Genomic DNA, 27,132 nt, shown 5'->3' on the forward strand with positions numbered 1-27,132 from the left:
CTATTACTTGACAAGGGAGCCAAGAAAATCCAGTGGGGGAAAGGATACTCCCTTCGACAACATAGTGGTGGAAAAACTGAAGAAACGCATGCAGAACAATGAAATTGGACCTCTATATCATGCTACTCACAAAAAATTACCTCAGAGACTTAAACATAAAATGATATGATAAAACGTCTAGCAGAAGTCATGGGAAAGAGGTTCCTTGACATTGGTCTTGGCAAGGAGTTTTTGGACATGACACCAAAAACACAAATTGGACTACATCGAACTCAAAAGCTGCTGCATGGCAAAACAGTTTAAAAAAAATGAAAAGACAGCCTACAGAAGGGAAGAAATTTTTTGCAAACCATGTATTATTACTAACCCCCACATATAAGGGTTAATATCCAAAATATATTTTGAACTCCTACAACTTAAAAAAATAATTTGATTAACAAGTAGGCAGAACTAAATACACATTTTTTTTCAGAGGACATCAAAGTGGCCAACTTTGGCATATGAAAAGATGCCCAACATCACAAATTATCAGAAAATGCAAATCAGAATCATGAAATATCATCACCTCACACCTGTTAGAATGTCTGTCCTCAAGAGGGTGAAACAACAGGTGCTGGTGAGGATGTGGTGAAAAGGCTGGACCAGTTTATATTCCCACCAACAGGGTATAAGGGTTCTTTCGCTTTGGAAAACAATATAGAGGTTCTTCAAAAAATTAAAAACAGACCTACCATACAATCCAGAAATTCCACTTCTGACGTATGTACCCAAAGGAAATAAAAACAGGTTTTCAAAGAGATATCTGCCCTCCCATGTTCACTGCAGCATTCTTCACAACTGCTAAGATAGGTAAACAGCCTAAATGCCCCAAAACAAATGAATGGATACAAAAATATGTGGTATATATACACAATGGACTATTCTTCAGACACAAGGAGGATATCTTGCCTTTTGCAACAACATGGATGAACCTTGAGCACATTATGCTTAAGTGAGATGTCAGAGAACCACAATTACTTTATGATATCACATATATGGTATTTAAAAATGTCAAACATAAAAAAACAGAGGGTCAAATGATGGTTACCAGGGAATGGAGGGAGTGTGGGGATAAGACTGAAGTTGTTTAAGCATACAGACTTAATGAGTAGTAACTAAGCTGTAGAGATCTATTCATTATACTATGCATTAAAGACAACAATATTGTATTATGATAATGCAATGTGATAAATATCACTGTCATGGCAATCATAATAGAATATATAAATGTATCAAAGTAACATGTTGTATACCTTAAATCTACACAGTGTTAAATATATTCAATGAAAAAAAAACAAAATTTAAAGAAAAGGCAATTAAGAGAATGATGCATGAATAAGTAGGGAATATCGATAAAAAATATAAGAAGAAACCAGTAGAAAATCTGGACCTGAAAAATGTAATAGCTGACATGAAAAACTCTGGAAGAGTCCAGCAACAGATTTGAGCAGGCAGAAGAAAACGTAAGTCAGCAAACTTGATTATAGGGCAATTGAAACTATCAACTCTGAGTAGCCGAAAACAATAAGGAACAAAGGAAAATGAGCAGAGCCTAAGGGACACAGGGGGCACCATCAAGGGTATCAACATCTGCATTATGCAAGTCACAGAATAAGGAGAGCATGAAAGGAGCAGAAAAAATGAACTAATGGACAAAACTTCCCAAATGTGGTGAAAAACATATACATCCAAGAAGCTCAGTGAATTCCAAGGAGGGTAAATTCAAAGGGATGTGCACTAAGACCCACTGTATTCATGGTGTAAAAAGACAAAGACAGAGGATCAGCTTGTCTCAAACAAGGAATCTTCAATAACATTAACAGAAATCATGGAACCCAGAAGGCAGTGGGATGATAAAGTGCAAAAAGAAGAGAAAAAAAAAAAAACTACCAAAAATGAATTCTATATCTGGTAAAACTGACCTTCCAAAATGAAGGAGAAATTGAGACATTCCCAGATAAAAGAAAGCTGGGGAATTTCATTACTAGTAGAATATCCCCAAAGAGAAATGCTAAAGAAAGTCCTACACTTTGAAACAGAAAGACTCCTGACATTAACATAAAGCAACATGAAAAAGTGAAGATCTCTGGTAAAGGTACCTACATAGGTAAATTAAAAAGCTAGATTTATTGTAGGTTTATTTTGAAACTCCTCTGTTTGTTTTCCATATGATTTAAAAATGTAAATGCATAAAACATGAATTATAGATCAGTGTTAATGGCACAAAAACATATTAAGATTCAATTTGTAATCATAACCACATAAAGGAGGGGGACAAAGCTGTAAAAGTGCAGAGTTAATATATTTTATTGAAGCTAATTTGGTATTAAACAAGATTGGCATAATTTAGAATTTTAATGCAATTACCACAGTAACCATTAAGAAAGGAACGCAAAATATATACAGGCAAGGAAATTAGGAGGGAACCAAAATGGTGCACTAGAAGAATATCTCACAGGAAAATAAAGCATTAGTGGAGGAATCGAGGGACACAAAGTAGATAGATAGAAAACAAAGAGCCGAATGGCTCCTGCAATATTAGTAACACTTTCCATGTAAGTGGACATAATTCACCAAGTGAAAGAGAATGGCAGAATGGGAAAAATTTATCTAATGACATGCTGTTTTCAAGAGATTCACTTCAGACCTAAAGACAGCAATAGAGTTGACAGTAAATGTATGGAAAAAAATATACTCCATGCAAATAGAAGAGTTGAAGTGACTACACTAATAACAGACAAGAGAGATTATTAAGGTAAAAATTGTTGTAAGAAACAAGGGCATTATTTATTGATAAAAGGGTCAATTCATCGTAAAATAAACCAATTCCAAGCTTATACTAACCAAAAACAGAACACCAAAATATATAACTTTGACAGAACTTAAAAGAGAAATAGTTCTACAAAAATAGTTCTACTTCAATACTCTTTCAATAATAGACAAAACAGACAAAACAGCTAGATGGATAATCACTCAGGAAATAGAGAACTTAAACAACATTGTAATCTGACTAGCCCTAAAGGACACACTACCCCAAAACAGCAGGACAGACATTCTTAAGTGCACATGGAACATTGAGCATTTCCGTATGTTAGACCTTGAAACAATTATCAACAGACTTTAAAAGAATGAAATCATGAAAAGTATCTCCTAATGTAATAAAGTTAACAAGTCAATTAGCAGAAGGAAAACTGGAAGCTAAGCTACCTACTCTTGAATAACCAATGGGACAAAGAAATTGTTAGGAAATTAGAAAATATTTGGGCACAAATAAAATAAACAATGCAACCTCCCCAAACTTATGGGGTGAAGCATAAGCAGTGATTAGAAGGAAAGTTAAAACCATAAATTACTCCGTTCAAATACGTACCTAAGTGTACACCTAATGGAACTAGAAAGGGAAGAGAAAACTCGTGATCAGGTCGGAGACAAATGTAATAGGCTACAGAAGAACAACATAAAGAACCAACAAAATCGTGAGTTAGGTCTGTGAAAGGATCAACAAATTAACAAGCCTTTAGCTAGACTTAGGAAAAAAGACACAAATAATAAACATCAGAAAAGTGTGTATATCATCAACCTTACAGAAATTAAAGGATTATAAGAATTCACTAGGAAAACTTGTAGGTGAACATATTAAATAATCTAGAAGAAATAGACAAATCCCTAGGAACATACTAGAAATCACCAAAACTGACTAAAGAAGAAACAGAAAAACTTAACAGTCCTGTAAAACAGATGGGATCAGTAAAAACAAACATGGCAGCAAAGAAAAGTCCAGGACCAGATGATGACATGGGTGAATACTACAAACATTTTAAGGAGAGTTTAACACCAATCATGCTCGAAACTCTTCCAAAAAATAGTAGAGGGAATACTTTCTAACATCTTCTGTGGGGTCAGCATTTTGTTAATGCAGGAAAATATACCACAAACTGAACCCAACAGCACATTAAAAGGATTCTACACCAGAATCAAGTGAAGTTTATCCTAGGAAGACATGGGTTATTCACGATAAGAAAGCCAATGGATGTAACACACCACATTAACGAAGGAAAAAACAAAACCAAAATTACATGTGCATCTCAATAGAGAAAAGGCATTTAACAAAATTCAACATCATTTCATTATAAAAGCACCCAGAAAACTAGGAATAAAAGGGAATATGCTTAATATGGTAAAGGGCCCTTATGAAAAACCCACAGCTAACATGAAACTTAATAGTGAAAAACTGAAACCTTTCTCCCTAAAATCAGAAACAAGACAGTTCTGATGCTTACTTTTACCACTGCTATTTGATATTGTACTGGAGGTCCTATCCAGAGTAATTAAGCAAGAAAAAATAATAAAAGGCATCCAAATTATAAATAAAGTAGTAAATTCTATTTTCAGATGAAATTATTCTATATAGAAAGTCCCAAAGAATACACACACACACACACACACACACACACACAAACTACTAGATCGAATACACAAATTCAGCAAAGATGTAGGATGCAAGTTCAACATACAAAATCATTTTGTTTTCTAGACACCAGTGATAAGCAATCCAAAAAAGGAAGGTTACAAACCAATTACATTTACAATAGCATCCAAAGGAATCAGTATCTACAAATAAATGTAACCAAAGAGATATAAGGCCTGGATACTGAAAGCCAGGAAGCACTGCTGAAAGAATGATGACTTAATTAAATGAATAGGCACCCCACATTTATGGACTGGAAGGCAATATTGTTAAGAAGGCAGTCACCCTGAAGCAATCTGGTAGTTCATCCAACAGTGCAACATGGAATTGCCATATGACCCAGCAATTCCACTCCTAGGTATTTAGTTAACTGGAGTGAAAATGTGTCCACACAGACGTGTGTCCATGAATGTTCACAGCAGCATTATTCACAATAAGCCAAAGGGTAGAAACAGCTCAGGTATCCTTCAGATACATAAATGATGGCATAGGTCAAATGATGAACAGGCCAAGGCACCTGTTCCTTCCTTCTCACTGCCAACCTCAGCATCATATGCCCTGGGTGGTCCCTCAGTGAACTGGGTGGATCCCCGCCACTTTCCTACTGTTAGCATGCATCATCTGAACCTCTCCTCCTGGAAGCTTTGTGAGCTCTTGGGAAGAGTGGGGAACTGTTAGTATCCCCTTACCTGTGACCACCTGGTGGGAACACCTTAATGAGCCTCTAGCTGCCACAAGAAGCCCTCAAAGATACCACTAACAATATCAATTAACACAGATGGATGCAAGCAGTATAAATACTGAGAACAATTCAATGTGTCCACAGTGAAGCAAGATTACAGAGAATTAATATAAATTAAAACAAAAAGAACACTTACTTACAACCAGGAACAAGAAACACATCCCAATAGGCAAGTGAGCCAAAAATGTAAATAAATAATATTTATGGGGGAGCACATGCAAACACACAAAAAATGGGATAATGCAAATTAAAGATCTCTCTGTGTAATATATATACACACACATATATATATAAACATATACAATATAAATTTAGTAGATTGGCAAAAAAATTTGTGAAACAATCTGACAGTAACTAATAAAAGTGAAACAAACCCACATGGTGAGGTGAGGCAATCCCAGTAGTGGGGTTCTCTCTCCCATGGGGAATGTACACTTATTACAATATTAGTTAAAATGACAAAAAATGGAAACAAAGGGAATTCCCTTACACAGAATGGTTGAAAAAACTGTATCTGATATGAAGCCAAAATGATGAGTTAGAATCACACATTTTGCATTTGTGTGGTAAGAACACTTAACACGAGATTTATCCTTTTAACAATTTTTAAGTGTGCAGGACACTGTTATTAACTGTAGGTAAAGTGTTGTACAGCAGCTCTCTGGAGAGTATGCATCTTGCATAAATGAACCTACTTGTGGAGAGTTACGCCTTTTGAGAGGACAGAGTGACATTTGCCGATTTGGAACACGGTGATAAGACCAGATCCTGGGTTCATACCCTGTGGCTCTGAGCAAGTTTCTCTCCATTTCTCTCTCTTTTTTTTTTTTTTTTTTTGTGCAAAAATCCATAGAATCGTTTGCCTGGCTTGTAGAATTGTGGGTAGGATTTGATAATATAAGCAACTCACCACAAAGTGTGCCTGGGAAGGGCAAACATTCATAGTTTTATTTTTTGTGTGAAAAATACAACTCTCATTCTGAGGCTATTTAGTTTCAGATGAATGAAAAAAACCAAAACCCCAAAATGCACTGAACACACATTAACACGAGGTTTTGTTCTTTGCTTTCAAACCTCATGTCGAGCCAGGCAGGAGGAACATTTCACCACCACACATCTCAATGTTGCCAACTGGGAGATGTGAATTTTAAGACTCTCTCCTATTGTTAAGCATTGTATAAGAAGTATTTAAATAAAGCCTTTTCCAGAGTGATGGAGATTGCTTAATATTTGAAATTCATTAAGTATTCCATGGAAGGCACAATGAGGGAGACTTCACTGAACTGTACCAATCAGACTGAATGAAGCCTTCACACTAGAACCTTGAGCTTGTTAAAGCATCCTCTACCTTAATCCGCTGAAATAAAAGCTATAGATTCCCCATCTCACGAGTTCACAGACTTTCTTAAGTTGTCGCTTAGGTTCCATTTGAGACACATAATACAAAAAAAAAAAAAAGGAAATAAACTTGACTCTTGTCCTACATGTTATTTTCTCTACTTACGTTAACAGCCTGTCAGCCAACATCAACCAAATCGATAGAGGTTTTGGGGCTTGAACAAAGTGTTTTGACATTACACATGACAATTATGCCACTTCTGTTACTCTATTCTGTTCCATAAAAATATCAATAAATACTGTACACTCTTCCTGATGATATCAGTACAGTGATACACAGGGAGAGAAAATGTGATGGTGGGCGTGCCTGAGTAGGGACATCAAAACTCTTTAAGGACTACCAAAGACTAAGAAAAAATAGTATCAAAATATGTTCAAACCCACCAAATTTAATCTATTACATATGTGAAGTTTTTGTATATAAATTGCATCTCAATCAAGTTGTTAAATTAATCAGAAAATATTAATAAATGGACACCCAGCTAATTAATGACACTTAGAAATAGTGTCCCTGGTTGACTGACTTGAGAAGGTTTTAATATTGTTTAAATGTCCATACTACCCAAAGCAATCTACAAATTCAAAGCAATCCCCATCAAAATTCCAATGGCATTTTTCACAGAAATAGAATAATCCTAACATCTGTATGGAACCACAAGAGATCTCAAATAGCCAAAGTAATCTTGAGAAAGAACAAAGTTGGAAGGATCACATGCCTTGATTTCAAAGTATATTACAAAGCTATAGTAATCAAAACAGTATGATATTGACATAAAAACAGACACATAGATCAATGGACCAGAATAGAGAGCCCAGAAATAAACCCATGCATATACAGTCAATTAATTTACAACCAAGGAGCCCAAAATACACAATGGGAAAAGGACAGTATCTTCAATAAACACTGTTGGGAAAACCAGACCAGTATGTCACGTCATGAACAAAAGTTAACTCAGAATAGATTAAAGGCTTGAACATAAGACCTGACACCATAAAACTCTTAGAAGAAAACATAGGTGGTAAGCTCCTTGACATTGGTCTTGGTGATGATTTTTTGGATTGGACACCAAAAGCAAAGTTAACAAAAGCAAAAATAGACAAGTGGGACTACATGAAGCTAAAAAAACTTCACAGCAAAGTAAACCATCAAGAAGGTGAAAGGCAATCTACAGAATGGGGGAAAAGAGTTGCAAATCATTTATCTGATAAGGGGCTAATATCCAAAATACATAAAGAACTCCTACAACTCATTACCAAGAAAAGAATCTAACTGAAAAATGAGCAGAGAATCTGAACAGACATTTTTCCAGAAAAGACACACAGATGGCCAATAGAGCCATGAAAAGATCTTCAACATCACTAATCAGGGAAATGCAAACCAAAACCACAATGAGAGATCACTTCAAATCTATCGGAATGGGTTTTATGGAAAGAAAAAAACAAGAAACAAGTATTGGCAAGGATGTGGAGAAGAGGGAACCCCCGTGCACTGCTGTGGGGAGTGTAAATTTGTGCAACATAGAGATTGCCCCAGAAAAGCACAAATAGAACTAGCATATCACCCAGCAGTCCCACCTCTGGGTATCCAAAGAAAATGAAAACACTAACGTGAAAGGATAGAGCCACCCCAAAGTTCATTGCAACTTTATTTACAATAGCCAAGATATGGGAACAACCTAAGTGTCCATCACTGGTTGAATGGATAAAAAAAGATGTGATACACACACACACACACACACACACACACACAGGAATATTATTCAGCCATAAAAAACATAAAATTTTGTCACTTGCAACAACATGGATGGACCTTGAGGGCGTCATGCTAAGTGAGATAAGTCAACAGAGAAAGACAAATACCACATGATCTCATTTATACATGGAATCTAAAATAGAGAAAAACAAAACCAACCAAACAAAAAGCAAAGCTCACAGATACAGAGGGACAGATTGCTGGTTTCCAGGGGCAGAGGGTTGGCGGGGAGGGGTAGGTGAAATGCGTGAAGGGGATCAGAAGGTACAAACTTCCAGTTATTAAAAAGGAATGTAAGGTGCAACATGGTGACTGCAGTTAATAATATTGTTTTGCATATGTGAAAGTTGCTAAGAGATTAAATCTTAAAAGTTCTCATCACACAAGTCCTGGACCGAACTTTGCACAAACTTGTGGGTATCAGCTATAGTTAAGTGTATGTAGCACACAGTGTCCCAGGCACTGTTCTAAAGCAGTTTATATATACTAATTCATTCAGTTCTAAACATACAAAACCGTGAAGTCAAGCTATTATTGTCCCCATTTAAAGATGCAGAAACAGTCTCAGAGAGGCTGGTCACTTGTTTTCGTCCCAGCTGGAAGTGATGGAGGTAGAATCTGATCCTCAGAAGTCTACCTCGAGGGCCTGTATTTTTAACTACCACGTAGCACTGATTTATCCTTTTTTTTTTTTTTTTTTTTTTTTGCGGTATGCAGGCCTCTCACTGTTGTGTCCGCTCCCGTTGTGGAGCACAGGCTCCGGACGCGCAGGCTCAGCAGCCATGGCTCACGGGCCCAGCTGCTCTGTGGCATGTGGGATCTTCCCGGACCGGGGCACGAACCCATGTCCCCTGCATCGGCAGGCGGACTCTCGACCACTGCGCCACCAGGGAAGCCCTGATTTACCCTTTTGATGGCCTGACTTTCATCATCCTCACAAACTTTTCACACATGCCTAAAGAGAGTATATGAAAAGAAGATATGTTGAAACTTACTAAAAACGATGGCTACTTTTCATTTGAGTACGTAATATGTATTGAACACTGTGTCATGTACTTTGCATAAATATTTAAATTCCAATGACAAAACTACGAGGTTATTAATATTTTCATTTTCAGGTAGGACCACTGAGAATGACGCTACTTGGAGTTACAGTGCAATGTGGCACAACCTATATTTGAAATTAGTTCAATGCAACTCCAAGCTTAAGATTTTAACCTTTAAAAGAACAGGCTTGTGGTACATGGGCCTCTCACTGTTGTGGCCTCTCCCATTGCGGAGCACAGGCTCCGGACACGCAGGCTCAGCGGCCATGGCTCACGGGCCCAGCCGCTCCGTGGCACGTGGGATCTTCCCGGACCGGGGCACGAACCCGTGTCCCCCTGCATCGGCAGGTGGACTCTCAACCACTGCGCCACCAGGGAAGCCCCTAAAAGAATAGGCTTGGAGGTCACTCCAGCCTTTTTGGAAGGAAGGGAGAATGTTGGTGGTTTCACAGGAATCGGTGCTCCTCGAAATATTATTTCCGCATTGCTAGTAGCACTAAAAATCCCTCTAATATCTAAAAAGAGCTGCGCCTTTTCTCTATGAAGGGGAAACCAGGAGACTGCTTCTGTTTTCGGGGGTCTGGGATAGGAATGAAAGCCAAGGCGAGCAACACGTGCATGGGTGGAAAGGAGAATAGTGGGCCCATCTTGGGTGGAAGAGATTACAGTGGGGACGAAGTCACTGGTGGGGAACCCCCGTGTGCCTTTGGGAACTCTGTCCTCATATTCCTTATTCCAAACTTCCCACCACTCCTTTGTCCCGTCTGTGCCCCTCCACCACCAACCCGTTACATCCCTGCTCTGTTTGTGACAGAGAAGAACAGACCCGACTCCACGTTGGATCTATTCCTTTAGCTCTGACCTCTGTGCGCCGTCTCCTGCGCTTAGTCATGCTGGCTCTGCACTTTGTAAAGGAACGTTACCTATAGCCTGAAATATACATAATAGCCCTTTCTCAAGGCTCTGCCTTCCAGGCTTGATCTTTAAAGGCAAGATCATTCATTAAAGGCAACTGCCATTCATACAGAGCTAAAAAGTTGCAGAACAGAAAATAACATGTGTCTTGTTACAGGTTTACAGGAACATTTTGACCAGACCTACACAGACAGCGGCAGGAACATAGGATTATCACACCCCCTCCAGGGTCCGGCCAGCACCAGGGAGTCTGCAGCAACCAGCCACGCCATCTACCTTTCTAGTATAGAAGAAGCCTGAAGTCTCACCCTGGTCAGATAGTTCTTTGGGACACTCGTCCACCTGCCCGCCGTCTTCTTGGTCTGCTTGCTTTCTGAATAAAGTCACTGTTTCTTGCCCCAACACCGTGTCTCTGGATTTACTGGCCTGTCATTTGGCAGGCAGTACGAGCTTGGACTCAGTAACACACTGAGGAGCTAGAACCTCTTCCACAGGGAGGAGATAGAAAAACGGGGCCAAACAAAGACTGGATGTGTGTCTCACATTCACAGTGGGGACAAACATACCTTTTTCCCCCGAGAGACACATCGTTTTTGTCACTCCTTTCATTGCATATGTATTTATGAGTGTCTACACATACCAGGCACTGAGGCTGGTGACAGACACACAAAGATATATCACGGGGCTAAGGAGAGGCAGGAGGTGGGACCGGGGGAGAGTTTCCCGACGAGGGCGCGACTATGGCAGCAGCTGAGTCAGAGCGCGCGCCCAGCTTTGAATGAGCGGGGCTGGGACTGAACCGGTGGAGCGCAAGCTCGAGGAAGGGACCGGCAGCGAGCGTGTGCGCGCCCTGTGTGCGCACGCGGCCCGCGGCAGCTCGGAGCCTCCACCGGGCGGGCGGGGAGGGGGAGGGGCAGGTGACTCTTTTTCACTTGACACAGCCAAGCTGTCATTCCTGTTGACTTCCTAGAGATGTCATTTGTCCAAAAGCGCTGAGGGTTTTGACTCCCACCATGGCTATCACACAGTTTCGGTTATTTAAAGTTTGTACCTGCCTAGCAACAGTATCCTCATGCCTAAAGAGATTAATATGCAGATCTGGCAGAGGACGGAAATTAAGTGGAGACCAAATAACTTTGCCAACTACAGTTGATTATTCATCAGTTCCTAAGCAGACAGATGTTGAAGAGTGGACTTCCTGGGATGAAGATGCACCCACAAGTGTAAAGATTGAAGGAGGGAATGGGAATGTGGCAACACAGCAAAATGCTTTAGAGCAACGGGAACCTGACTATTTTAAGGACATGACACCAACTATAAGGAAAACCCAGAAAATCATTATTAAGAAGAGAGAACCATTAACTTTTGGCATCCCAGATGGTAGCACAGGTTTCTCTAGTAGACTAGCAGCTACACAAGATATGCCTTTTATTCATCAATCTCCTGAATTAGGTGACTTGGATACCTGGCAGGAAAATACCAATGCATGGGAAGAAGAAGAAGATGTGGCCTGGCAAGCCGAAGAAGTTCTGAGGCAGCAGAAGATAGCAGAGAAAAGAGAGCAGCAGAACAACAAAGGAAGAAAATGGAAAAGGAAGCACAGCGGCTAATGAAGAAGGAACAAAACAAAACTGGTGTGAAACTTTCATAACAAAATGTCCTTCAGATGCATAGTGCCAGTGGGAGAAATATGAGCTCCACAACCCAAGCAACATTTGTACGGAGCTAAGAGTATTTTCAGAATACAAATATACTGCTTGATTTTGATGCATTCATCAGGCCGTACAGGACACCAGGATTCTCTCAAAGTCCCTTGAACTCTTGGCGATTGAGACTCAAAGAACAAAAAAGACTTGTGAGACAATGTTTTCTTCAACATGTTTCAACTGTAAGACAATTGTTTGCTGTAGAGAAATTATTACAAATGGAATATATCAGTACCTCTTCAAGCTAGTGTTTCTAGCTAATTAAATGGGTGTAAATTTTATGGTGGGAAAGAACTCTGCTGTCTATAATGCTTTCCTTCAATGTGCATAATGATAAATAATTTTAAAATATTTAAAAAAAAGGTATATCACAATTTCAGGGTTGGAAATCGAAACATGTAGACCGTAGGGGTTCTGGGGTTCCAGACAACAAACCAACTTGCCTTTCAGACTCTCGGCAAGCATTTCAGAAAGATTTTTTTTTCTTTTATTCAAATGCTCATGAATCTGAATTGCCGGGTATACACCTGAGAGACCCAGTGAAGGATATGTGTTGAATCTGAATATGTATTTTCCACCCCGAGAAGAACAGCACTATGAGGATTATGAAGCACAGGAGGGCGGATGGGGGAGTGGTGGATTATACAGCCCTGGCAGGCACACGGGCTGACTCAGGGCCGTTGCCAGATGATAATAACTTCTTCCATTTGGCCAGAGGAATACTTCTTAAGGGAGCAAAGTATCACTCTGTACAGTGTAAAATCTCGAAATAGTTTTGTTTGCTTTTCTTTCTTTTTGCTTCCTTAAACACTTGAGATGAAAACCGTGGAAGACAAAACTGTTTCTGATAGGATGCCATCCTCCAGAGACTGAAAGTATCACATCAATATTGCAACACGAGTGGTGTCAGAAAATGAAGCAGAGTTTGTGTCTGTATACAAGACTTGACACAGTATCTAAATGTTTAGTTACTGTGTTTCTGGAAGGGAAAGGGCAACATGGCAATAACTCTGCAAGCAAATTAATGAGCATTCTGTCCCTTGGACAAGCAACTACAATCATTATATGGGAGGAAAGAAACAACCCAACTCGGCAATGCACATGCAGACTTTCAGAGAGATGACACTTGTTTTTATATTAAGAGATTTTATATTACAGTGTTGGTTACTGATGAGGAGGTAGCAAAAGCGTTTTTGCTTTTGAAAACTCTTGTCTATTTTTTAAGCTTGCTTCTTGAGCATTAACTTTTTAGTTGTTTCAACTTCCAGAAAACCAGAAAGGAGGCAGAAAAAGAAGCAAAAACCTGGGAAGGAGATTTAGATTTTTGACCTATCTATTTTGTTTCTGAATTGAATTATCATTAAAATTGTTCCTATTTATCATTACCATTTGTAGAAATGTATTCTCTGGTTGTAGATTTATTATTCATTTACTTACCTATCAATTTATATTTTTACCTACCCATTCTTTACCCATTGGCACCCCTGGCTTTGGAATAATTTAAAGGGGGCTTACAAAACATTGTAAAACAAGAATTAGAACAGAGAAAGAAAAAGATGGAGGAAATGGATCAGGACATACATGAGGGTCAGAAATGAGGCTTCTCCATGAGCAAAGGTTCTGTATGGTGGATTTAGTGGGTTTCACAAAGCACTCTTATGCCCCACTGCAAGGAGGAAACATGGTTATGATGTTATCTGTGATTCACACCAGGAGGATCAGCAGAGGGAATTTTATAACAGGTAAAGGGTAATTAGATAATAATCACAAAGGCAACAGATATCCACTGAACTTAACAATTCCAATACCCTATCAGTCATTCAACAGTATTGCTAGAGCTGTGATCTTGGTGTAGGACCCATAAACTCCCTGTGACCCATCATTCTCCAATGTGTCTCCTGCCTTCTTCAATTTGGGGTTGTTTCATCCATGTATCCCAATCCCTACCTCCTTAGCTCACCTTGTGCTTCTCAAACTCAGCCCTTGATAATCTTTTGTCGTATACGTCTACTCGTTATGACCTATTGCCCCTTCAAAATTCAAAACTTTAATGTGAATGCAAGAAATCACAGTGAATCTTTTAAAAAACTGCTGAAAAGGACATTTCCAACAGTTTTTGTGTCTCTTAATTTGAAAATAATTTTACCTGATGCCCCTGATTACTGAATATTATTTACCACTTATTTAATTTATTGGGGGGTGGCATGTCTTTACCTAGTAGACCACAGTGCTAGCTCAGCAGGTAAGTTCCCTTATGCTATATACCTGAAGGGAGAACGTTTTGAATCTACAATGGAAACACATTCACATTTGGGGACATGTTCGGTTTTGTCATGGGAAGAAGTGCAGGAACCTGGTAATATTTTCTGGTTTCTTTACAGACCAAGTGATGCTAAGACAGACTTCCTGTGTTATGATTTATACATTGTCCACTCTGCCTTTCTTCCTGTCATCATTTGTCAGATGTCTGGGTGTGTCGTGAAGCCCAGTAGTAGCATTTGATCATATGGCACTGGCACAACTGTGAAACAAAATAGGCTCTGTTAATGATAATGGGTTTTTAAAGATATTTAATCCCTTGCAAGGGGCCTTCTGGGCACCTCAGTAAACACATCTATCTCATGGTGATCATCCCATTAAGCAGATGGGCTGGGCTGAGTGGGAAATATACAGGTTGCTCAAAATGGTAATGACAGAACCATCTTCCTATGACTTACACCTTTTTTTTTTTTACAGTGTACCTATCACATGTTGCCTTTATTTATGAATTTTCATTTCAGTCATGGAATGTAATAACCAAAACAAATATTTTTTTTCTCTCCTCAGAATCAGGGAACATCAATATACTAAGTGTCATCTAATAAGGGATTTTGCAAATGATATTCTACAAATCCTTAAAATGTATTAGAGTTTCAAAATATAATGTATACTTTCCCCAATCATTCTACAGCCTAAAACTACTGTGTGTCTAAAATGCCCCAAGCACAAGGTTAGGCATTCACTGTATATAGTAAGGAATAAATTTTCAACATCTGGGGCAGTTTTTAATTGTCTTTAGAGACTTTCATTCCTTTAAACGACAAAGAAAATTTAAAGATGAAGATTAAGCCATACCATTTAGAAAATTATTTGTAGACTTGAAGGATTTTATTATTGACAAAGCAAAAAATTGATGGTAAATATTTTCTTAAATATTAATTTAAATATTAATATATTGAAGTATTTAATTAAGAAATCAAGAGGCTATGATAAAAGCTCATAGAGAAATCATTTAACTGTTACTGTTTTTCATTCATAAAGAGATTTAAAAGGGTGGCTCACACAATTGTGGTGCTGACATGGTTGAAATATGCAGGGCAGGCATATTTCAGCCATGGAAAATGGATAACCAACAAGGACCTACTGTATAGCACAGGGAACTCTGCTCAATATTGTGTGGCAGCCTGGATGGGAGAGGTGTTTGGGGGAGAATGGAAACATGTATATGTACAGCTGAGTCGCTTTGCTGTGCACCTGAAACTATCACAACATTGTTAATCGGCTATACTCCAATATAAAATAAAAAGTTACAAAAAAAAAAAAAAGAATTCCTCCGTCTTTAGGAAACCTCAGTCTTTGGAATGGAGACCTTCAGCTGATTGGAGAAGGCCCACCCACATTATCCAGGGTCATCGCCTTTACTTAAAGTCAACTGACTGTAGTTTTTAATCAAGCTTACAAAATACCTTCACAGCAATATCTAGATAAATGATTGATGAAATACCTGAGTGCTATAGTTAACATATATAAACTTATCTGGCTAAGTTAACATATAAAACTAATTATCACACATAGTGTAGAATTAACCAGTGTAGACAGATACTATATGAGGGGTTAAGTATCACATCAATAGATTTTAAGCCATAGATGCTGATGTCAGCAAACATCCAGTTGAATATTTCTGCTTCCAGTTCTTAACAACAATTCTGTTTTTAGTGTCAGTAGAACATGCATGGTGATGGGGGAGGGCTCTGTGCATGTTTATCCAACGAGCACTGATTATTCATATAGGATTAGGGTTACTTTGTAATAACAACACTGTAATAAAACGAGAGCCATTTATATCAAATGTCTGTCTGAGGCATCTTAAACTCCTCTCTCCTGCCTCAGACCCTCACAGGTGATAAAGGGGTAACACACACCACCCTTTAGGGCGGTTTGGACAATTCAGATCCTTTCCAAAATGTATTAAATTATTTTGAAAAATGTAAATTGTACTATAATTCTCACTTTACACATGAGAATTCAGAATTCAAGCAAAACTGAACATAAATCTAAAAACTACAAAAACTCCATGAATGCGTGGATTGCACACTATGTCTCTTCTCGCCCACAGGAGAAAATTCCCCATCTTTGTTAATATAACATCATTCTCTCTGCTTCTCAGCGTAATACTCATCCTCTCGATTAAATCAAAATACTTCTCCAGGTAAATCACTGGAGAAAAATGTTCCCAAGTTATTTAGTCTCCTCAGCATTACAGTTTCAGAATATTTCCCCAAACACCAAAAAATTTTCCCAGATATTCATCTTTGACACGATGAAAAATGCCATTTAAAAAGTCTAGCCACAGATTCTTTGGGCTTCCCTGGTGGCACAGTGGTTGAGAGTCCGCCTGCCGATGCAGGGGATACGGGTTCGTGCCCCGGTCTGGGAGGATCCCATATGCTGCGGAGCGGCTGGGCCCGTGAGCCATGGCCGCTGAGCCTGCGCGTCCGGAGCCTGTGCTCCGCAACGGGAGAGGCCACAACGGTGAGAGGCCCGTGTACCGCAAAAAACAACAAAAAAACAGAAGATGATAAATACTGGCAAAGATGTGGAAAAAAAGGAACCTTTGTCCACTGTTGGTGGGAATAAAAACTAGCACAGCCACTGTGGAAAACAGTATGAAGCTTTTACTCAAGAAATTAAAGCTACAACTACCATATGGTCCAACAGCTCTACTTCTGGGTGCGTATTCCAAAGGAAGCAAACTCCTTACCCTGAAGAAATACATGCACTCTGAGAGTCATTGCAGCATTATTCATAATAGGCAAGGTATGGAAGCAACAACCTAAGTGTCCATCGATGGTGAATGGATACAGAAGATGTGAGATACACACACACACACGCACAGAGGAATATTATGCAGCCATAAATAAAGAAAAAAACCCTCTCCATTTGTGACAACATGGATGAACCTAGAGGACATTATGCTAAGGGAAATAGCCAGACAGAGAAAGGCATACTGAATGATATCATTTATATGTGGAACCAAAAAGAAATCTTAAGTAAAACTCATAGAAACAGAGAACAGAATGGTGGTTTCCAGGGGTTTCAGGGGTGGGGGAACTAGGGAGAGGCTGGTAAAAGGGGACAAAGTTTCAGCTACAAGATGAAGATTAATAAGGAATGATGAGCTAATGTATAACATTTTTGCTATAGTTGGTAATACAGTATTATATAATTGGAATTTGCTAGGAGAGTAGAAATTAAGTGTTCTCAACAAAAAATCTGTAAACACATGAGATGAGGAATGTGTTAATTAACACTAGAGTGAATCCTGTCATGACATATATGTATATCAAAGTCGTGTGGCACACTGTAAATATATTACAATTTTATTTGTCAGTTATACCTCTATAAGGCTGAAAAAATAATAGTAAAGGTAAACACAGAGCAGGTCGGGCTGAACATGGGGAGATGAGGAGAACGGATCTTCCCAGCTGGCTCCACGCCCCTCACCTGGCCTCCTGTCGCAGCTGCCCAGACTGCATGGGATTTAAAATCCATTCACCTAAACTGCAGCTCACGCCTTCGCTTCCACACAACACGATTGGCCGTACTGGTAACCAGTGGTGTGTAAGACCCTAGTCTGTAAGCTCGTGTTTGTTTGAGTTTTAAATCCTTGTAAAAGGGGGTTAATCAGAGGAAATCTCTATACATGGGGAATGGCAACCATCCCTACTTCACTGTAGTGTTGTAGAGCTCAAATAAGATGGTACACCTGAAAGCACGCAGTGCCAAAGTAAAAGAAAAGGGAAGAAAAGGGAAAATAGAACACTTACAATCTGTGCTGACTACTGGCACTTACTCCTTAGTTCATGGAAGTACTTAGTGACTGAGAATTATACATAGTTTCCTACTTATCGGGAATACATATATAAGTAAGTATATATACACATATATATTAATATAGTTACTATATATAACTTAATAGGAATATATCTGAATATGCATATAAGTATATATATACATATATAATGATATAATTATAATTATATATATAACTTATTGGGTATATATGAATATGTATAAGTATATATACATATATAATTATAATTATAACTGAATGGGAATATATAAATAGCTACATATAAGTGTATATATATATATATACACACATATATAATGATATAATTATATAACTTATTGGGAGTATATATATATGAATATGTATATATATAAGTGTATATATATAAGTGTATATATACTTATACTGATATAATGATAATTATATATAACTTATTGGGAATATATATGAACATGTATATATTTAACTGTATATATATACATATACAGTGATATAATTATAATTATATATAACTTATTGGGAACATATACTAACTATATACAAAATTATATATATAATCTGTGTATATAACTGTATATGTGTAGTTTTGTACACATTTTTCCAAATACATAAAACCTGTATATATATATATACACACACATATATATACAGATTTTTATTTGCAGTAAACTGTTTTTATTTGGAGTAAAATGGTAGCATTTCTTCACAGGAGAATTCCCAGGGAACTTCACACTCTGTCTCCTCCCTAAAGGCACATAAGTGCACTGTATATTGAACATATTTACTAGGGAAGGACTTCGCAAACACAGAAGCAACACTGTGAAAGAAGACAATCACTTTCTTGCTTCCAGACACATTTTGCTTCCTCAGTCCACGATGTTCTGACTAGCCTCCCTTAGAGGGACCTTTCTAGACTCTGGATCGAGTAGCAAGGAGTGTGGCACATAACCTACTTCATCACGGGTCGAAGCAGCCTGGGAAACACAAATAAGCAAAACAAGCTGAGACCTCTCTAACTTTGATTTGCACAAAGCAGTCACAATAGTCAGCATGATGACGGCCTAGGCAATGGAAAACTAAATCCTAGGTTTCTATAACGTCACCTTTTGGCATCCAGAGGGGAAAAGGTTAAAACTGGCTTCGAAACAGTCATGGCCATCTCGTATTTCACAGCCCAGGAGCCATGACAAGAAGACAGAAGATCATTTTTATGACGATGAATTTTGAACTTCAGTAAAGAAAAAGGCAACCTCAAAAAGAGTGAGTGCCACCGTTTGGGCAGTGGAAGCACGCACAGGGGAGCCTGCAGGATGAGAAGCAGCTGCCCGTGAAATGCACGTGTGTCCTGCTGGTCATGTCCCAGCCCCTCCCAGTATAATGCAGAGGTCCCAAGAATTATGACCTCTCTGGCAGTTAGGGAATAAACATCCTAACAAAACTCTGTGTGCAAGGTCAACGGAGCTAAGGAGAGCCCTGCTCCTGAGGAATGTAGCAAAACTCTTTAATTCCAAATTAATTCCAGGTTAATTCCCTGGATTGGGTGAGCTCTAGGAAGAAACCACATCTGAAATGAGGAGCTGGAGGGATGCCAAGAAACCTGTCCCTGAAAACTTTTTTCCAAAACATTTTCCTTTAAAGCTTTAGAGCTCCTATTCCAGAGATCAAGTTTTTCAGCGAAGTGCTTTTCCCCTAGTCAGGTCCTATTTTAAAACAGAAATGCCACCGTGAAAGGAGTGAACGCCCCAGGGAAAGAACTTCTCAGAAGCTTTCTCTGTGCTAGAATGAGCATCTCTGGGAACCTTGTGATTCTTCCCCAGGTGGAAGGAGTAAAGGGAGAAGCTCTGAGATGAGGACCCAGGTAGAGACCAGCTGGCGGCCAAAGCAGGGCCAGCCAGACCTTGACCTTAAGCAGCCGTTAGTGAGTGAACACAACTGCAGCCCTTTCTTTGCTTGAACAACACCGACATACTCTGTCTGTACATGCAGTGGTTTTGCAGCCCTTAGCTAGTCTAAGGGTGTCCCAACAGCTGTCTCAGAGGCTGGAGTAGATGTCACCACCCCCCAACCAAGTGCACAGAGGGCTGACACGGCCCATCCCGGGTCGCCAGGACAGGAGGATGACGGGCAGCCACAAACACAACTTTGCACTCTCACCCCGGGCAGAAGCAACTTCTAATGCTCCCGCTAATTCATTCACTGTATCCCTTAAAGAATGACTTAAATACTTTCAATAATGTCCTTTAATTAAGTGTCTGCTAATTTTAAAATGGGATGTGTAATGAAGTTTTCTCATCTTAAATCTCCTTGAAGTTTCTTAAAGGCCAGGAGTCAGCCTTACGTTTCATTTGCTTTGCCTGCAAGTAACATCCACTGCAAATAACACATGCTCAGTGTCCAGGGTTTTCACTCCAGAATATGAATCTAGAATATGATGCAGGTGAACTTTACGTTTCTAGAAGTACAGCCATCTCTACTCCTTGATTTTGCTTGTGGCTGCGCATCCTAAAGCATTCCTAACCTCAGAATGTATTTTCTTTGAAAACTCAGATAAGGGGGGTGACAACTGCTTGCCTCTGCCTCCAGTACAAAGTCACATCTCAGACGTCTTTCCCTCTTGTATCCTCAGGACGCGTGTGAGGACCAGGTCCACGAGGCAGGACCCTCATCCTCCCACTGCTGCCAGAGCTGGAGGGACGGTGTTGTAGCTCAGCACCCACAGTGGATCCACAGGCAACTGGATGCTTGAAGAGCATGAGAACACGTCAGCCTCATAGCCACGTTGGAACACAGGTGGTGGAAGGACTGAAACTTTGTTCCAACCTAAGTTGATCTAAAATTAAATCACGATTTAAGTGACGGCTACAGTTGAAAAGTCTGAATGTTTTTGGAGTGACGACATGAATGGGTATTATTGATATATCAAATGATGATTTTGACGATAAAATAACCATCTGAACTTGGTGTGAAAGAATCATACATACTGTCATTTTAATTCATGGAAGATGAAATCTGACATTCCCCCAGGAGAAAGGGGGATGTTTGAATGAAAGGTTCATCAACAAGAGAACTTCTGGAAAGTCGTCAGACTAGAATGCAGAGTTAGGTAATTTTTAAAAAGCAGCTCATTTTATTCAAACAATTTCACCTGGCATTTTGTCACTCAGGAAAAGTTGTTAGTCAACATGTGATTGAGTTATTTGACAAAAGTGCCATTTCCCATTTACCGTATTATTCATATCGAACTACTCAACCACTAAGTAGCCTGTGTTAGATGCAGCTCTGAAATTAAAGACGTGTTTACATGGGAGGTCTTGACATTTTCAAACATGCTCGAAAATAATGACTTTTTTTGTGACAGGCAGTGGTCAAATAGGAAGTTGTCAAGTTGTGTGGGTTTTCTCTTACAAAATCACTGCTTGCCCAGAGCACCTCCTAACGTAATCAAGTAGGAAGCCCAGCAGAGTGCAGTGGGTCCTGAACCCTGAAATCTGCTTTGTAAGCATAGATGCACTGCAGTGAAGGCAGCAGCCCAGCCCAGGAGAAGATGTCGCTGGTAGCTCATCTGTGACTAAGCAGGAGACTGGAGTCCTGCGTGATGAAGCAGTTCCGGGTCTGCCTGCCACAAGGATGTGGCCATGAGAATCCTCGGGTCTGTGCTTACTCAAGAAGCAGCTGCAAGAAAATTCACCGTCGTTGACATTAAGGACTCCAGAAATACAATTAAGGACCCTGAGGCCAGATTTTCATGTTTCGCAATTGAAATGCTGCTGTGGACCCAACCAAACTCTGAGCAAAAGGGAGGAAGGAAAACTTCCAGGGAAATTGTCAAGGAAATGCTGGTCCGTTAGCATCAAGTGGACCTCTACAGGCTTCAGCTTCTCAATTAGCTTTGGGAACGTCCAATAAACAGATACTTGTATGTCGCTGTGGTCTGGGCCCAGTTGTGGGAGCTGGCTTTTGGTGGCAGTGAACTGTGTCATCAAAGTATTTCTGAAATCACAAAATGGTAAATACTCTGTTTATGCTGCCTTCTGGCCCACTGGATTTCCTGTCCACGTTTAGAGAGCTGCCGAGTCTTTAGTGCTCAGGACTCTGCTTGTGCTTTTTTCTCTCTTCAAGTTGTGATTTATATTCCCCTCAGCTCCACCAGGCTCTCGTAGTTTCCACAGGCTGCAGCTGCCCGTTCAGATGTGTTCTGTTCCTAGTAACATTCTGAAAATACAAATGATGACTGTGCCCATTGATTTTGCATAAGATCTTTCTCAAGGATTTTTTTTTTTTTTGCTCTCTTTATATGCTTTGGGATTTGACGATTCAAATTACACGTTTAGAACTTTAGATAACCTATTTAGTAAACCAGAACTCCCAATCTTAGGACTGAACTTTAAATACGAGGCAATCAAACGCAATGAAATATTTTTAAAGAAATAATACCACCATTTTGTGTGGTATTTTTGACTTTTAGGGTAATTTTATTTCTGTTTCTTCATGTAAACCTCTAGATAATCTTATTTTATTTTACAAGTAAGAAAAGAGAGGCCGAGAGAAGTGAAAGGGATTAATGCCATGCTCTCACTTTGGAGGTCAATTCTCGTGACTAAATGAATAAATTACTGTATTTTCAACATGCTACCAAAACAAAGGCATTTTCTTATATTCAATAAGGGAAATCATCAAAGTGGAGAGTAGAATTCAACACAGAATTATTTCTCTGACTGGAGCATGAATTATTTGAACTTTTAGCTCTCCTGTGTATTCACTGCCTAAATTCCCGTAGATGTGATTTTTTTATCATTTCCTTGAAGAAAAAATAATCACTTAAATGGTATTGGCCTGTTTTTCTTGTTTGCTTTTTGTTTGTTTGTTTAAAGTACTGGTTACATAAGCTTCTAGCACAACCCAACTTTAGAATTCCAATTTTTTAATACTGTCACTTCTTTCTAAAATTTCACTTACTATTTGCTAAAGTAAAAAGTCAAGCCAGTTGTGTGATGAAGTGACTCTCGGTGCAATCTCAGATCTTTGTAACCAGTTTGCCTGGATCCTTCTGTGTTTCCTCCCTGGAATGGGTTTTGCCTCTGCCATTCCTTAGGAAGGAATACGGTTCCGAAAGGAAGTGTGATCACACACTGCCACAGGGCTCTCTTGCATTATTCTTATTGATCAGACAACATTTATCTTTAATGTATTAATAAGCCATGTATTTAAGGCAGTTCACATTTGATTATAAAAACAGCAACTGATTATAACCAGGGTTAGCAGGGATTTTTCCAGCAGGTTCGTTTAAACACTTCTTATGGGAATAAACACAGTGTCAGTTAAAATCAAGACACATATATATATTTAATGTCTTGGCAAGTTTTCAGAATCTATCTCATGGAAAAAACTGGCTATTCACACATACATGTTGACATTTATTTCACTGTTATGTGATATAGCAAAGGAAAACAACCCCACCAAAATATGAAGTAGGAAAACTAGCTAAATGCCCAAACTAAAGAACTAGTGAAAAAAAAACAGATAAAAAATAAAACTATTCACAATGATTAAGTGGAAAAAGCCCGTTAAGAATGTTATCGACCATATGATGACTGTTTATTTTTCTCTTCTTACAGCATATTCTAATGAGATCACAGATAAGAGTTATTTGATGACAAATCTTCTGTTTGTTTTACAGCAGTTAATTCTTTCTTGCAAGCACACTGTATTGGCAGGTGAAACGTATGGAAATACAATTCTAATAAATCCCTGTATGTTGCCTGAAAATATGCAAATTATTACTTTTAATGAAGGTTTCTGCATCCAACTGTGGCTTATGCAGAGCTGTTTGCAGAGCGTGGAGTGAGGGCCCAGCCTGTGTCCTGAACTTGCTTAGAAATCTCTCTCCTGCACCCGGATTTGCATGTCCTTCCAAAGGCCACACTCTGCTGGGTGATAGAGAGACTGTTTTCAAAAGAATACTTAACTTTTACATATTTACCTATTTTTGTGACCTGTCATACTCTACTAGTGAAGCATATGCATAATATTAAGATTATCTGAAAATATGTGACAATATTCCTGAAGTTGTTATTTTTTAAAAATAGCATGCATCCCAAATCATTCTTGTATAAGTAGAAATACACTACTGAAAACTATAAAACTCTCTCGTCTTTCTATAATTTAGAAGAAAAAAAAGTAAAACTGAAAAGGAAAACATTGTATCACCACAGTATTTCTTGATTTTTTTTATTCTTTGATTTCTTGGAAATAAAAATGTGATAGGAAGTGTTCTCTCATTTTCCAGGGCTAGTGACTATTTTATTGATAAACTCACATAAATCAATGAATTTGCCATAATTTGAGATTTAGTAGCTAGTTCCCAGAAATCAGCAATGGTTTTGTACAGACACACACACAACTTTTTGTATGTGTGTCTGTGTATACACAAGCATGCACACATTTATTAGCTGAAAGTCCAAAGTCAGAAAATCTTTTGTTAATAACTCTTTTTTTAAAAAAAATTATAAATGCCTTAGATAATTATTTTCCCTGAGTTTTAATTTAGAAGCCAATCATGCTTTGGGTGTTTCATTTCTCTTCCCCTTCAAGCATTCTCTGATGAGTTGAAAGAAACTGAAGCAAATATACAGATTTCTTAAGTGGGGGAATTAAATATGTATTTTATTTTTATTTGGGCCAGATATTCAAAAGAGTATTGCAAATAACAGCATATAACGACCTATTAAAATGTGGTAATTTTTTTTTAAGTTTGGGCAATAAAAAAGAAAATGTTTTATAGTGTTCATAGATTTAGTCCTCTCAAAATATTTAAATATTTACTTTCATAACTCTTGACAATCCTATTTCTTTTCATAATAATAATAACCCTTGCTCATGATAAACTTTCAGTAATGGGTGAAAAAGCAGTTTAAACTGCTTATAAAACCGGTGTGTCTTTAAATGTGTTGGCAATTCAGTCATTCATGAACAACTAGGTATAGAGTATATAATAAGATAATTAACATATATTGCCAGATTTAAAGTAAAATCAGCCTGATACCATGTTAGTTTAAATTATTTAAAATAATATATCAGATTGATCAGCTATTATAATAAAATTATCTTGATTAGGTGGAACAAATCCCAACCAACATCTGTTAAGAACCCAGAATTTTCTTTACCTAAAATGTTGATGCTGGACTGATCTGTAGTGTTTTTAAATGAGATATGTATTTTAAACTATTTTAAATCTTATTTGGCAAATACATAGCTTCCCACTGAAGTTTATTTCATAACCTTAAAAAAACTACTTTTAATGATTTGAAAAGTATGATACATGTTTATATGCAACATATGTGATTGGCTTACTGCCAAATTGTGTCATGATTAAAAATGTAAACTTATAAAATAGTTGACATAATTGCTGGGAGTAACTTACTGATGAATATAAATGAGTTTGATTAACAGGAGATAACCCAAATCAGAATAACAAAAAGCCAATCAATAATTAATTAAATAAAGATTCTTCTTCCTCCCAAAGGGTATTTTCCAATTCTCACGAGGGGCATGCATACTCCAAATCTGCTCACAACAGTTTTACGGCACAGTGGCAAGAATCTTGGTCTCAAAGACGGGGTGTGATCTACACACTTGACAATCTAGCATTTTATTTAACATCTTTAGCCAAGATTTTTAATTGCAGAATAATGACTGTCTCATAGTTTTCATGAAGATTCAATATCATATTTTATATATTTATTATAATAGACATAGAATGTGCTTTATAAGATGACTATGATAATTAAATACTGAGGCTTCCGTCATGATGGGCAGGTGAAATTAACCAACCCAGAAGCTGATAACTAACAACAACTTTTCTGAGAAACCTTTCTTAGAGTCTCTACATTCAAATCGTGTCCAATAGTTTGCCTTTCTTCCTTCAAAAACTAAACATTACCCAGATGTCTTTCTGGTTGTGGCCAAGCAGCGATGCCCCAAAACTAGCCCCTGCGTCCAGCAAAATCACTCTGCTTAACTCCTATGTGTATACTAAACACTCAGCTTCTAGTAGCAGTTTTATTTACATATGAATAAATACTTTGTCTATGCCATCCATTCCTTTGCTATTTATTAATATTATTAGATAGAAACAACTATACGAGAGAAAGAATTGTTGCAAATTTATTTTGTGTTTCCCCTTTGTTATACAGTATGATTTTGGAACTTCAACTGGAAAATGTTTGTAGACATCAGTGATGCTCTGTGCCTTTTAGTGACATGAGCTAAATCGGACATTTCCTTTTCTAACCATTAGATGGAACCCATTCACTCCCCCTATAAAAATTCAGTTAAAAACACTTACTAAATCACAAGGGAATGACTGTCAGGGCAGGAGGGAGGAGGGAGGCTCTTCAGCCACAGGCTGCTGCTGTGATGTCTTCTCCCACGTCAGGAGGGTGGCCCGTCCTTTACCTGAAAGAGGCTGCATACCTCACGTGACTTAGGAAAAGGGTTCTCGGGAATAAAACTCCTGTGGCTTCACAGCAGTGCTTAACAGTACTGATTTAGGAAATGTCCAGGAGATGATTGATTTAAAGGCCATGGTTGGCACCCACTTCATAATATGCAAACTAAAAAAAGAGGGAAAATCGTGGCCACATAGTCGGAAGTATTCCGATAACGTACTTTCGAAAACTGCTTGTCTATTTTTATTTTTACTCAAAGCCATATTGTTCATATATAATTTCTAGTTATTGTAGCCCTTTGTTATTTAAATAATAAAACAATACTGTTTTCCTTAGTTGCAATATTAATGGAAATGAACCAGCTTCACAGATATTTGCAGCATGTTTTACCAATCATTAACATTAAAAATAATGAGAATGAAAGTGGGAGAACTATTTAATATGTACTGATAGAAATCTACACTTCACATGCTAGAAATTTTTGCCTGAAACTAGTAAGAACCTAA

General features: G+C 38.3%; 2 protein-coding genes across 2 annotated transcripts in view; one reads left to right on the top strand and one right to left on the bottom strand.

Moving 5' to 3' along the window:
- Nucleotides 1-27,132, bottom strand: part of CSMD1 (CUB and Sushi multiple domains 1) — a gene marked incomplete at its 3' end in the record, with an annotated part of 1,728,858 nt that overhangs the window by 805,179 nt on the left and 896,547 nt on the right. The window lies entirely within an intron of this gene.
- LOC309795984 (receptor-binding cancer antigen expressed on SiSo cells-like) lies at nucleotides 11,268-12,558 on the top strand. Its single transcript, XM_082608812.1, has one exon. The coding sequence runs from the start codon at nucleotides 11,375-11,377 to the stop codon at nucleotides 11,969-11,971; it is 597 nt and encodes a 198-aa protein (XP_082464938.1). The 5' UTR covers nucleotides 11,268-11,374; the 3' UTR covers nucleotides 11,972-12,558.

The sequence above is a fragment of the Mesoplodon mirus genome (assembly GCF_964341445.2).
Source record: "Mesoplodon mirus genome assembly, chromosome: 20".
Classification (NCBI taxonomy): domain Eukaryota; kingdom Metazoa; phylum Chordata; class Mammalia; order Artiodactyla; family Ziphiidae; genus Mesoplodon; species Mesoplodon mirus.

Bases quoted from the DNA above. Each gene is read 5' to 3' on its own strand.
- LOC309795984 (XM_082608812.1), top strand. From the start codon at position 11,375: ATGGCTATCACACAGTTTCGGTTATTTAAAGTTTGTACCTGCCTAGCA.